At 40.9% G+C, this 14,930-nt stretch overlaps 1 protein-coding gene across 2 annotated transcripts in view; it reads left to right on the forward strand.

The window, feature by feature from the left end:
- Positions 1–879: 879 nt before the first annotated feature.
- The window catches only part of LOC311024082 (A-type voltage-gated potassium channel KCND3-like), a gene marked incomplete at its 5' end in the record, with an annotated part of 67,306 nt that continues 53,255 nt past the window's right edge, over positions 880–14,930 (forward strand). For both annotated transcript variants that reach the window (XM_084026311.1, XM_084026312.1), the window contains one exon: positions 880–1,982. In XM_084026311.1, the coding sequence (XP_083882437.1) occupies positions 880–1,982 (1,103 nt within the window). The remainder of the gene's footprint in view (positions 1,983–14,930) is intronic.

A 14,930-nucleotide genomic window follows, 5' to 3' on the forward strand; every position in this document is an offset into this window, starting at 1 on the left:
AGACTTGGGGTTTTTGTGCCCCCCCTCTCCACTTTTATCGGTGAGTGTCTTTACGCGTTTACTCCATTGCTGTTGTTGGAATATTTAAGTTAACAAATAGTGTAGAACGGCATCATATCTATTTTTAATATTGTGCAAAAAGGCAATTTAATTCTAATGAGCTCATGTTAAAGATTATTTCTAATATCTGCACAATCTGGAGCAGTCTCCTCTTTATTCTGATGCAACAGGTTTGTGTCAGTCACATAATGATGCTGCTGCAGACGGATAGATCTGTTGCTTGTGGCTCTGCTGATGCTGATGTTGTTGGTGTATCTGATTGTATTCACCGCACATCTAACTGTAGTATATCTGTGACAAACGTGGGCTCGGGACCCAAAGCAGAAGTCGTCATGCAACTCGAGAAATTCATATCAGTCACAGTACAAAGCAAACTGTTGCAGGAACTCGAACCCTAAATAACGCAGCGAGATTTTCTGGTCTTTACGTTGAGGTTGTGTGTTTAAAAACCGTGAGACTTCACCTTCACTCGCCTGGCTGGTTTCCCAGCATTCGTGCCTCACTTGTTTCCATATATCAGCTTTGTCCCTGAGATCTGGTGACATTTTGAGGTGGATTTTATGTAGATTTGGACTGAAAAGCAGGGGGAGAGTGACTGGAAATTTAATAGGGGAGGGAAACTCATTTGGAAATGTCACAAGCTCCATGCTGTTTCTTTTAGTACCACAATGGCAAACGCTGATAATTGGCTTGATGGTCCTGTGTGCTGCGGTTTTCAGCTTCCTCTTTTTTGTTGCTGCTTCGTCCCCTCAGATGTCCATTGATTTTAAGGAGAGTCGACCCTGAGAGGTGAGGAGGACTATTTAGTAAGACTTCACCATGGCGACAGGAGTGGCGGCGTGGCTCCCTTTCGCCAGGGCGGCAGCCATTGGCTGGATGCCCGTCGCCAACTGCCCCATGCCCGTTGCGCCAACGGACGGCAGCAAGAGGCAAGACGAGCTGATTGTCCTCAACGTCAGCGGCCGTCGCTTTCAGACCTGGAGGACCACCCTGGACCGCTACCCCGACACCCTGTTGGGCAGCTCCGAGAAGGACTTCTTTTACAACGAGGAGATCAAGGAGTACTTCTTCGACCGGGACCCTGACGCCTTCCGAAGCATCCTCAACTTCTACCGCACGGGGAAGCTGCACTACCCGCGCCACGAGTGCATCTCCGCCTACGACGAGGAGCTGATCTTCTTCGGCATCATCCCTGAGATCATCGGCGACTGCTGCTACGAAGAGTACAAGGACCGGAAGAGGGAGAACCTGGAGCGTCTGCAGGACGACCAGGAAGAGAACAAGGACATGAAGCTGCCCAACATGACCTGCAGGGAGACCATGTGGCGGGCCTTCGAGAACCCCCACACCTCCACCATGGCACTGGTCTTCTACTACGTCACCGGCTTCTTCATCGCCATCTCGGTCATCACCAACGTGGTGGAGACGGTGCCCTGTGGCTCCACCGCCAACCAGAAGGACATGCCATGCGGCGAGCGCTACACGGTGGCGTTCTTCTGCATGGACACGGCCTGCGTCATGATCTTCACGGTGGAGTACCTGATGCGCCTGTTCGCTGCGCCCAGCCGCTACCGCTTCATGCGCTCAGTGATGAGCATCATCGACGTGGTGGCCATCCTGCCGTACTACATCGGCCTGGTGATGACCAACAACGAGGACGTGAGCGGCGCCTTTGTGACGCTGCGCGTGTTCCGGGTGTTCCGCATCTTCAAGTTCTCCCGACACTCGCAGGGCCTGCGGATCCTCGGCTACACGCTGAAGAGCTGCGCCTCGGAGCTGGGCTTCCTCCTCTTCTCGCTCACCATGGCCATCATCATCTTCGCCACCGTCATGTTCTACGCCGAGAAGGGCTCCAGCTCCAGCAAGTTCACCAGCATCCCGGCTTCCTTCTGGTACACCATCGTCACCATGACGACGCTGGGGTGAGTAAAAGACATATGCAAACACACACACATGTCCTTTATGTCCCACGCTATACATACAGAAGTAAAACAATGTTTTCTGGTGTTAATAGATGCATTTTTGTGGATTTAAAAGAATAAATAAAAGTGAATTATTTATGAAAACCACTTGGAATTTCAAATGAGCGTTAAGAAAGCCTGCCCTGATACTTCAGGATGCTACAGCTTATTTGAGACTGCCACTGTGAGTAATGGTGGGAAGGGTGGTATTTATCTACCAGCACAATCACTCCTGGCATCTTTGTTTGCCTCACTTAGAGCTTGCCACATTAGGAGACAGTGGTTGAATACATACAATACATCAGCCCAGATACCACACAGGGCTATACTAAGTCTTTTACGGGGGGCCTTTTGAGATAATGCTGCACAACCTGTAGGTCGACCCATGACACAGGGCAGCGGTGAAACATTATGATTAAAATAATACCGGTGGGAACAGATTGGCCAACCTATTCATAATTATCCAAAAAACTAACACATCCTTACCATGTTTGCACTTTGCACCCTTGTGACATTTTAGATGACACCTCCTCATTGTCTTTGGATGAGAAGTGGTTCAGTTTGACTGCTTCACAGGGAAATTTCTTTTAAAGAGAAAATAGGATTACTGTCCTCATAACTGGGGCAAGAATTCACCATTCTGACCCGGCGATTGATAAATAAAGAGCACCGTATTCATGGTGAAAATGTCCTCGTGTGGAATTAATTTAACGGCGTTATGAAGTCGTATCTCTCCACCGTCATCCTGGAGGCGAAGGCGTCCCATGAGATATCCACCGTCACCTTTATTATGATTCCCCTCTGCTCTTAATCTTTTACACAACCTCGCCGAGACTCGTCGCTACGAACGGCAGGGTGAACTTGAAAGTGTTCCCGAAGTTGGGCTGAGGGAAGTGTTATGACGGCACGGCAGAAGAATACTTAAAAGTTCCTAAAATATTTTCTTTGCGGCTCTCTTGCATGTGGATCTGCCTTTTGGAATACAATGGCATGACACAAAAAATAAAGTTTAACTATATCAGAGACTAATAGGAGTTTTGTGATGATGAATGACGATGTCGATGGAAAATAATTTAACAGATACGTTTTAAAACCCTATAAAAACATTCTTAGTCAGTGTAATTCTTCCTGTTGCCCATAACAGAAACTCAAAATAAGTGGTGTTAAAATGCATTCTTAAGCTTATATGATGCCGTTTGAGTCAGACCAATTAAATGGACGTCTTGTCTTCCAAAGTTAAAGTCTCTAGCTGTAACTAATGATTCTTCAAAGAATCTGATTTCATGAATAATTGATTGATACAGAATTTCAGAGAATATGAAAAATGCTCATCAACATTCCCCTGAGCTGAAGTTGTTGTTTTCACATTCCTTTTTTAGTGTTTGACCAAGAGTCCATATTTAATGTTAAATGAAATGAAACAGAAAAGGCGCTGTTATGGATTATTTGAATAGCTGTTGATTATATGTTTGTTCGGCAACTAATCGATTAATCAACAAATCATTTCAGCTCGTCAGTCTTTTTATTACTAGTCTTCCCATCTGTTTTCCCACTACTGCAAACAACAAAGAAACACTTGCTGCGGAAACACACAAACTGAATTTCTCACTGGAAAGCTTGGAGCTTTTGGCAGATATCCACTTGTTATGTCTAACTTCATCACTTACACTGACGCTGTGTTAGGAATGGATCTGGACAGTAGGAACCATTATGGCATCAAATAACTGCATGTAAGTGTGGTTTAAAGTGTAAAAAAAAAAAAAAACTTTAGATTTTCACAAAATCAAGCCCCATATTTAATACTTTTCTGCTGTAGCCATTCAATATAATTACTATGAATACTATATCTACTGTCATTCGTGTGCAGGGTTTGAATAGCTATCCGGGACTGAAATCTAAAATTCATCCCTTTAAAGCTTGAAAAATGTGAACCTATCATTATAACTATTAAATAGGGTATGCCATGTCAGAAAAAAGAATAAAGATATAGTGTAAGACCCACTTTTAAACAGCAATGTCGTGTGAAATGTTCTGTATTTTCTGCTGTGTGATCCGCTCAGGGACTAAGAATACCATGCTGCACCTCATTAGGACCAAAACAAGAGAGAGACTTGTTTGGGCTGGCAGACTTGAAACAGTGAACAGGGGAAGTTTGGGGCCTCCTGCTAAAACTGCTGCCCCGGCGACCCGACACCGGATAAGCGGCTGAATATGAGATGACTTGAAACACCCTGTCCTATTTAAGGTGACATACACAACTTAAAGTGCCGTCTTTTCCATAAACGAAGAAATGGAAACCGAATGAAAAGTCAAGCACGGACTTGGACCAGAGTAGCTCTATTCGTCTGCAAAAAGGCCTTTAAAGGCTGCCTGACCTTACCTGAGCTAGAGTATGTGTCTGTTTTGTTATGAGAGGATCTTTTGTATCACACAGAATATAAATGCCAAGGTGAAAGCATTATGTAAATGGTGAACCCTGAACAAGGTGTTCGAGTGGGGAGCCATTATGTCCGACACACAATAGCCGGCAGCAACGAGAGTCCATCCACACCTCCGTCGATGGCGCTCGCCGAGGGCAGTCGTCTACAATCAGGAAAACAGTCGATCGATGCATGTTCATGTCTCGCACGCACTCATTACACAAGTGTTCACACTCAGCATCTCTCTCCACGCAGCCACGGGGCTCTGCCTTCATCAGACGTGGTTAATCCTGCAGCAGATGTTGTTCGACATGTTTGTTCGTGGAACTAAATCTAAGAGATTACAACAGCGTATGTTCAGACTTTTCTGTGCTTCTTCTTCTTCCGAGGATAGAATCGGTTCCTTTTGTTTTGGCTTTCCAACCATGACGTGAGAACTTTTCTTTCCAGAGTCCAGATGCCGATGAACAAGAGCAAAGTTCAGAATGTTTGGGATTTTAAAGGCAACAAAAAGTCAGGTTATTTTAAATTCAGATTTTAAAATGAACAAGAATGAATTTTTAATTTGATCTTTGTTCTTTACTGATAATCTGAATATGACCAACACAGTGTCCATGCACTGTAGTGACCTTTGATCAACCAAAATCAAAGCCAAAAGATAAAAACGTATTCAAGAAGTGATGCGGCGTGCAGCGTGTGTGCTGCTGACCTCCTCTTTAACGCGCAGTAAGAGAGGCTAATCTGTGCATCATCACGACTGCAGCAGCAGCTTCTCACGAAACCCGGCGTTCCCTCCCGCCTGTCGGTCTGTTCACCTGCTGAAGGATGACATACGCTCAGGTGATGAGGTCATCAATATCCCATCTGTCACAGCACATAAAGAGCCACGCAATCTTGCAATACATAAAAAAAAGATCCCAGTGTTAATTTACAAATGTTTTTTTTTTTTTTTTTTTACCTCCATATTATATAAGATACTGGAATATTTTTTTGGCTCACTGTCATACCTTTTTTAAATATTGATTTTTAGCAACTGCGAAGCATTTGGCAAATTCACTGTAGGAACACTTTGCATCGTTGTAATCACAAACCCAGATAATGCGTCACCAAACGTATCACAAGTACTCAGGTATTTATTATTGCACATGAGTACAGAGATGACAGAGATCTCAGATATCTTTATTTATATATATATATATATTCTCCATATTCCAAAGAGCACAGAATCTTGTCTCTTTGTCTGCCTTTATGTCCTCTCTCTCTGCGTCTGCATGAGCCCAGACTGCTGGTGCTGGGGAGGGGGGGGGAGGGTCTGACTGACTGTATAATCAGGCGCTTTCACTGTCCAGGAACAGGGGTGTTAAATCAACCTCAGCTGGCTGATAAAAGGATCTGGATTGAATTTCAGCGTGCTGCGCACCCCGCGGCTGCCTGCCGCCACTCGCCGTCGCTGCACCCGGCCGGATACGTGGTCACCAGCATCAGTGAGACGGGATCTTAAAGATTGATGAGGAAGGAGAAAGCCCTCTCTCTCTCTCTCTCTCTGTCTTTGCCTCCCTTCCTCCTCTCATCCCCCATGAGTCTCCCAGAGGAGCAGCTATTTTGAGAACATGGCTCCGCGTGTGAAAGGGAGTTATCTGTTGTTAACTTATTATCTGATACGCAAGCTGAATGGATGAGAGCTGTCGTTTGTTTTACCTGAAAGCGAAGGTTCACCGGCACGTCACCGACTCTCCCAAGTCTCCCACGCCTCTAAAAGCATTATTAACCCAATAATAAGAGAAATATTAATGAGGTGTGCATTTGGAATCTGACTCCGGTGTTATAATTAGAGTGATTCTCCCAGTTGTGGAGTCCTGGTCCTGGACGGAGGCTCCTTGCGTAGCAAGAAAGTGAGAGAAAAATGTTGTTATGCATGTAGGTCATGTTCCCATCTCTGCCTTAATCAGTGGCTATATATAATCCGCTTCTTTCTTCTGAGAGACTTTTTCTGCTATCTCCCCTCTGTGTTCTCCACTCAACATCTCTATTAATCTGTGTGGACTCGGCCCAGGGGCCAAAGGCAGGGAGAGGGAGGTCAGATGAGTCATGTTTTGGGTTCACGAGGACTCTGCGGTGCAGGGTTGGGTTGAAACAAGAAGAAAGTGAAGTGAGAAAAAGGCCAAAACAAAACTTTTCTTTCTTTGACTCCACATTCAAGCGCTTTTTTGATCTTAGTTAACATCGTAAACATGAGTTTGTGGTTTTTAGTCTCTAGTTTCAAGTCTTCTACAATACAGCATGATGTCCATTTAGTAAATGATGGAGGATGAAGCAGCGTATCCTGTAGAGCGTGGCTGCCTTATGATCGACAGGTCGCTACCAATGCAGTTAGCTTCTGAGATGATTTTAATACTTAGCCGAGACGTTTTTATTAAATTATAGAAGATAAGTTTGTTAACGGCTTCACACCAGAAGCCAGATGCAGCCGCTCAGCCGCTTGTGTTCGTCAGATCCACCCGTCGCTCCTCTGCAGTCCAAATATGGTCACTTCCGTTCACTGGTTGCAAAAAGATGGCGACGACCAAAATGATGAACTTCAAAACCGTAGTGAACATACCAATGTGTGTTTTCCACTTCTTATATAGTGTAAGGTGTAGCCACAAGTGCCCACATGATGTAAATGATGTGAATGAAAATCGTATATCGAGTTAAAGCATCTGCATTTAAGTGACATGAGGCCTTTATGGCAATTATGACGCAGGGAACTCATCTGATGTTGTTGTGGTAAGGATATTTTCCTTCTGAAAAAACATAAAACACTTTACAGTCACAAAAAAACATTCAATTTCAACATCTCATTCAATTTGGAGGAACCTATTCAGAGTCTGTTTGGGAGTAATAACTTCATCACTGTTCAACCAAATGTTCACAAATAGTGAATAATGCCCTCGAGGAGTTCTCTGAACACGAGGTACATCAAATGGCTTCTTTTTTTTCAGTCCAAAAAACAAAATGTGTTTAGCTTTCGGCGATGCAGAAACCTGGAAAAAGCAACAGAAGTTTACATTTAACAAGCAAACACAAGCATACTGTTCTGTAATCACTACTGGGAACTATGTGATGGTTAGTCAAAGAAGAAACTATTCCATCATACCATTTTATGTAATTTAATTAGAAAATCACGACCATCCTTATTGTGCATGAACTTTGCTTCTGTTTTAGTTTTAACTTTTGGATAAAAGTGATAAACTGGGTTCTGCGTCTTAAAGTTTGTGTGTGTTAATCTGCTTTTATGTAATGCCATCTTTTTAATTTCATGTTTAATTTAAATTAAATGGATTTAATGGATTTTTATGTGCTCTGCTTTGCTCCGTCAAAAGCACTTTGTAAACTCATTATATAAAGGTGCTAAATAAATTAAGTTATTATTATTATTATCATTAATATTTTAGTAAATCAGGTTATTCTAACTTGGCCTGTTATCTCTGAGTTTGGGGACAACAAAGGAAACAATAATCTCCGACCCGTAGTTCTGATGAAAGGTATTCTTAACTACTTCCTCCTCTCTGTAAGGGGATTAATCAGCATTATGGAACAAAGCATCTCATGTTGGGAGTCAATCAATAGTCTGTTTGAATATTTTAGTTATAAAGCATGCATGTAAGATCTAAAACATCCTTTCTGCCTCTTTTGATTCAAATCTCCTCATTGCGTGAGAAATCATTGGATTCTTGTGTCTTTTTGATTTACTCGATATGCAAATGATTTTTCTATTTTCCTAGTGTTTTGTGTGCTAGATGCATTGTGTTTGCACTTAATAATGGATAATTGGTCACAGAAGTGAGGAGTTTTGCCAATTAATTCTGGAATGACATACATTGTTTTGTTAATAATTAAGGATCTCTGCGCCGCACTGAAACAGAACTGGGATGTCGAGCCGCAGAGTTTGTAAGTGGGAATGTTCTTTCACACAAATCATCAGAGGTTGTATATTGTGGTGGTTTTTCTCTTTTGGCAGCCTGCTTTCAAATAGAATTAATGGGCTATTTTGTTGCCTTGCTTAAACCCCTGGGGTCAAAACAAGTGCAGCTTGTAGGAAATTAGAAATATTCCTGCCTTTATCTGGCCAATATGCTCTTGGAGCCAATTTCCCAACACAAGGCTCTTTAATAGAAACCTTTCTAATGATAGCTGTGGAATTTAATTTAGCTCCAACACGGGTTCATTTAACACCTAAACTCATTTAAAAAGAATTAAACTTGCAAAGGATAGTGGTGTCTGGGAACCTTAACTACCTTGGTTCTTTCTCGCAATTTCTCTCTCTCCCCTCCCTCTCTCCCCTCTCTCTCTCCCCTCCCTCTCTTTCTCGTACGGTGGCATTTTGCAGTCTACAATTCAGCATGCTTTGTGCAGCAGATATGAGAAAGAGATTCAAAGTTGAAGGTGCAATGATATGACAATAGTTTGTGCCAACTGAATGCATTCTGTATGTCTACATACTTTGTAAGGGCGGCCCGGCATTATGTTCTAAAAGTACGAAGAAAAGGTGCTTTGGAAAGCAGGGTCTTCACAAAGGAGCTATCGTCCTCCTCTTATATAGCCATAAAGCAATTATTTTACCAGGTGGGTAGGGTAGTTGCTGACTGAACTACCACACACACACACACACACACACACATTACACAAAAGCATACACAAGGGATCATTCCCACATACAGTCTAATTCCATCACATCTTATGGAGCAATTTCAAATATAGTCGTATAATCTATGCTTTGAGGCGGCATTATTCTGTCAGAACTGCTTGTCAGATGGTCAAATAGCTTTTCAAACTCCCTCTCCCCATGACTGTTTTTTTTTTTTTAGCGTCCTTCTTAATTTTTGACAACAATTTCTGTCACTTTTCATTTGCATAACTGAGTGCAACACTATGAATCTCAACGAAGAGACTGTCCGTGGACACCATCATTACTGCCAGGTGCAGTAGTTATCATTTTACTTTAATCTTCCTTAATGCAGTATCCAAAAGCTTTTAACACCAAATGTACAACCTTAAACGGTCGTTATTGTGAACAGCAAACCATTTCCCATCCATATACATATCCAGCAGACATGTACCAACATTAGCATTCATCTGGAGTTGCGTTTCCGCCCAGCTGATGAATGCTCAATAGCCCAATAGTCGATCCCGTTTTCACTCGCTTTTGGTCTCCACCACCTACTGATGGAAACGTCTGTCTCTTTAGCTGCTAAATGCTTCAATAAGTTCACCAGTTAGTTGCTTACTTTATCTGTCTGATGTTTGGTGCTTGGCAGGAAATGTAGGGTTCAAGAGTTTTTTTATTTATTGTTAACTGATTATCATTATTTATCATAACTATTATTATTGAAAACTTGTGAGATTAAACCACTAAAGTTCAATTGTGGGCTGAGGACACTAACAGCGCCAACTAATTTTTCCTGAACTAAGTGAACTGTAGACTCAGATAATAGTTGTTTTGGGACCTGAAACATTACACAAGTTGTATAATCTATTGTTAATATAAATGTGTATCTTCACTGTGGCATTTCGAGGAATAAATAATTAACAAACTGTTTTCCCAGTGGATCTTCTCTGAAGGTTTTTTCCTCTCCCTTCTAAAAGAGTTTTTGTTTCACACCATCAGTTTAATAACTTCGTTTTTTTTAATTAATTTAGAGAATTCTTTTATAGACACATTAATCTGAAAACAAGCAATCCCAGCACCGCTGAACAATCCTTCATCCACCTTCACAGTGATCCAGCTTGAAAAGGCCGAACTGTTCGCTCTCCTTCTCTGCCGTCACTGGAGTCCAATTTTTTCCCCTTTCATCTCGTTGTCTCTTTCTAGCTCTAACTCTTTAAGCCTCTCCCTCTGCCAGTAAGGTATAACGATTGTTTTTCATACTTGACTTGGGATAATAAAACAGTGAGAAAACCACCGACTGTACGGTAAACACCAGCAGCTTTATGTGCCAATATTCTCTCCGTGTTTGTCAAAATAGCAGTCGGACAAATAATTTATTGGTCTTGTTTTTTGTCGTGATATCGTCATATTCTCTCTGTAAACTAATGGAGAGAAGACGAGCAGCCTCTACTTTTTATTGCAACTGGGTTTGATTTTAGTTTTATATCAAAAGTCTTTCTGCTGTAAACAGACACTATCACACAGACACACACGCACATGCACGCACACACACACACACACACACACACACACCCTAAGCTGCTGGACTTTTCTGTGCATCTATCTATCTATCGATCCATCCATCCATCCACGGGGGGATGCCAACTTTTTTTGGGACGAGATGCAACAGGAAGTCGGAATTTAAGGAACCACAAATCGGCTGTTGGGTTGCCTGCTTGAGTTGCCCGTAGCATTTTCTGTAAGTCGTGCATGTTTGATGTCACCCTGAGAGAAAGACGATAGCAGGCTGTTAGCCGAGTGGCCTTGGGGGAGCGAGGCACCGAGGCAAAGTTGTGTGGGTTGCGTTTGTGTGAATGAATGAGGAGCGTTGAGGCCCACAGCGAGGGGAGAAGTGAAGTGAAGGGATGGGTGATGTGAAATGTAGGTTAAGGGAAAGTCAAGAAGTGCAAAAGCACAGAGGAACATGATATATGGCATGAAAAAATATCCTAACAATGTGATGGTGGGAGGAAACGGGAAGAGATGGAAGGAGAATGAAAGGCAAGCGAGTAGTGAGTGAGCGTCAAAGCAAAATGAAGGAGGATGCAATGCTATCTCGTACAGTTTCCAACATGCTATCTCAAGATGTTTGTGTTTGGGGGGCACAAAAGGAGAACCTTGAATGACACAGCATGCTCCGTACCCCGAACGAGCAGGGTTTATTTTTAGATACTTGGCCCTTATCGCACTACGCAGCTTGCAAAAGGGTTTAGCTCGGAGAAAAGGTAACAGAAATGTACTAATAACCTTCAGCGCGCTGTGAAGGAGGATGTTCGACTGTTACAGCCGCAGAGGACAGTTGAGGTTAATTTGACCGCGGAGTGAAAATGAAATGCAGTGAAACTTTTGATTGTTCCGTTTTGTCAAAACTGATATCAAATGACACGTAAGTCTATGTGTTTGAGTGTTTGTTCTCTATCTAGCACAGGCGAGTGTTCCGGTATGTCTTCTTGACATTGCAAATAATACCAGCATGTTTATGTTTTCCATTACAGTCTCCGATGCCGCTCCAGGATATAGTCTGGTACCTTCCTTTTCACCTTTAAATATCAATTTATATGCAGCCAGAGTTCCTCAGATGTGAAAGAAAACAAAATGTTTATTTATTTTTATTTGAATCAAGTGTTTGTTTTTTGTTGTTGTCCAACTCCAGCATCACAAGTGAAGGTGATGATGTGGTTTTATTCCAACTTTCATGACGCAGGAGATGAAATGCATTGACCACAATGAGCTTTCTGATTGGACGTTTACATTTGTGAGTTTGTCACGACGGTGCGTTCGCATTCTTGTTATATTTATAAAATGTGTCATCATCAGGGAACGGTGTGCAACAGAACGGTTACTGTGTTTGACTCGAGCAGCCATTTATAGCAATAGGATTTGTTATTAGTGTGTCATAAAACACGAAAGTGTTATCATATCATGATTAGACCCTAAAAATATATATATTTATTTACATTTTTCCATTTTGTTTGTGTTTTTTATAAATCAGGAAAATGTTTTGTGAACCAAAGAAAATTGTAGTACTTAAACTAAAAAACGTTATCAATGTTGTTGGAATTTTGACCATTTAAAACAGTTTTTGGAACAAGGGGACGTTGGGTTCGAAATCCTCTTCAACAGTTTAGAGTCATGTCACATTTAGTTATTTGCAAATTTCATGAACATAATATCACAAGGTATCACTCACAGGTGATGACATCTTTGGGTTTAATCACCGAGACACTCTGCACCTTTCCAGTCACCATGTATCACATCAGAGACAGCAAAGAAAGATAGATCACATTATGCACTAATGTTAGACTGACCACTGATGTCACGTTGTGTATGAGACACACGGCAGAGCAGCGCTGTAATGATTGTGCTAAAGGGGCGACGGCTTTTACAACACACAACTCATTAATGTGCAAACTCAAACTAATATTAAATATAACAACTTGGATGGTTCAGACGCGTCGTTTTAGAAGCAACTGTCCGGGGAATCGAGCCGATGTAACAATTAACTTGTTAAATAAGCTTTTGGACACACAAGCTGCACCCATTTACAGTTGCCATAAAAGCTTTGTGAGTCCGACTGACTGACCTACAATTTGAATTTGATGCCTCCAGCTGTGCTTTTATCCAAAAAAAAACACGAAAAAAAAAAGGAAAAGCAATCTATTGTGAGTTAAATTGGAGGGAACAATGACACAGCGTTTTCAACATGAAAGCAGTGACGATTAAAAAGGTAGTGAAGAATGAAACATGTGTCCCTTGTGTTGCTGCTAAACCAGGTGACTGCAGAAGCACCTGGTGACCCAGAATGCAACATTTTGGACTCGTGCATGAATTGAAATAGAGCACGTTGGATGAACTCGAAGGATGTTTGATGTTTGAGCATTGGTGAGGGTTTGATCGTTGTTGTGGAATAATCATATGAGCCGTAGTAATGTAATTAAATAGCAATACAGACAGTATTTAATAATAATTATACTATAGTCATTTTTTATTAAGATTATTTTGCAAGTTACTGAACTATACAACCAAACTTATTTCACTATTTAAAGAAAGTATTGCCATTCAAAAATGAAATGAATGAATGAATGAAAGTAGAATTTCAAATGTAACAATTTAAAGTTTATTGTACATTTTCCAAGTCTCATAGCCTTCAGTCTTATAGTGTGTGTGATTGCAAAGATATTCATGAAAAGTGTATTTATTATAACAGCATCTTTTACAGCACGGAACAACTGGGTGAACAGTGTAAACCTGTTTCTCTAAATTGGAGACAATAATGTGTGAAGGCGAGGTGTCAATAATCAAACCATCCATGATTATATTATATTATATTATATTATTTTATATTATTTTATATTATATTATATTATATTATATTATATTATATTATATTATATTATTTTATATTACATTATATTATATTATATTGTATTATATTATATTATCTCCCCTGAGGTGAATCCACAGCTTCGGATGCCATTTCTGGGAGATGATGATGCATTCGCAGAATAAGAAGCTTCACTGAGGCTTGTTATCCTCACCCGGTTACGTTCTTCATAATTGCTTCTGTGTTTTGAGTTCAAGTGCTGGTGAAGCCGAGTCCACAACCATCATTGAATAGAAAAACAGCCAGAGAAGCTGAATATTTCTGTTCTGTTTAGCCACTACCTTCCATTTTTACCTTTTGTTTGAAATCATATGAAACATGTGTTACTCCCTTTTTTTAACATCTGGAAACATTTAGTCATGTGGGTTAGAGTTCATATTTAGTGTACAGATAAATATAGATTTTACTTTGTTGGATTTGTGAGGTTTTGCCTATTTTTCATGATAAATTGACCTCAGAATTGAATTGTTAAAACTTTTTCTCTCTATAGCAGCTGGAAACATTTGCTGATTACACAAACCTCATAGAACATTATACATTCTCTTCATTTTAGTCTTTAACTATTTTTCCTAAACCTAACCAAATAGTTTTATTGTCTCAACCTCAAACTGTGACTGAAAGCAGAAACTAATAATAATAAAAAAGTAAAGTATCTGTAAACATTCTTCTACAAGACTGAAACCCCCAGTCTAGGACAAAACCTTTAAACATAAACTTTCCCTGAAGTTTTCTAAAGTCAAAATAAATCAAATAAGCGATGGGCTGAACTATCTAACAAATCAGGAAGCTTGCTGTGAGCGGGACGTTGCTACAGTAGCGCTTATTATAATTAAGTTATTTTATCGGCAAAATCGGCTTCAAAATGACCGATAGCGATGACCATAGAAATGGTTAATACCTAATCCAAACATACTTAGGCTTCGGTGCCACATTGTTGTTGAGCCTGAATCAGATTAATATAAATACTACTAGTAATTATATTTAAATTGAATATATTGTGTTTGCTTCTGATACATTTTAGTTTTATCTTCAGTTGGCTGTTGCTGATGTGTTGCCCCCCCCCATCTATTATTTACCTCTTAGTGGAGTATAGAGATAAAACATGTGTTTGAAGCAGGTTGAGCTAACTTTGTTTGATCTGTTTGAAGGCCACCTCTTACCGCGGGCAAGCAGGAGTCTTTCTTACACAAGGTTTCTTGTTTCTTGTGTGTGTGTGTGTGTGTGTGTGTGTGTGTGTGTGTGTGTGGAGGGGCTTTTCCAAACTTAAAGCATAGCCACTTCAGAATGGTGAACGCTGTCATGGTACGCATTAAATGTAGATGTCTTTCAGATAATCACTTGAGTTTATTGCTTGTGATGTCTAGATATATTACAATGAATAGATCTTCTCAGGAGGAGCGGGTTGTGCTGCCCGCATG

This window comes from Eutrigla gurnardus, assembly GCF_963514095.1.
Source record: "Eutrigla gurnardus genome assembly, chromosome: 2".
NCBI classification, from domain to species: Eukaryota; Metazoa; Chordata; class Actinopteri; order Perciformes; family Triglidae; genus Eutrigla; species Eutrigla gurnardus.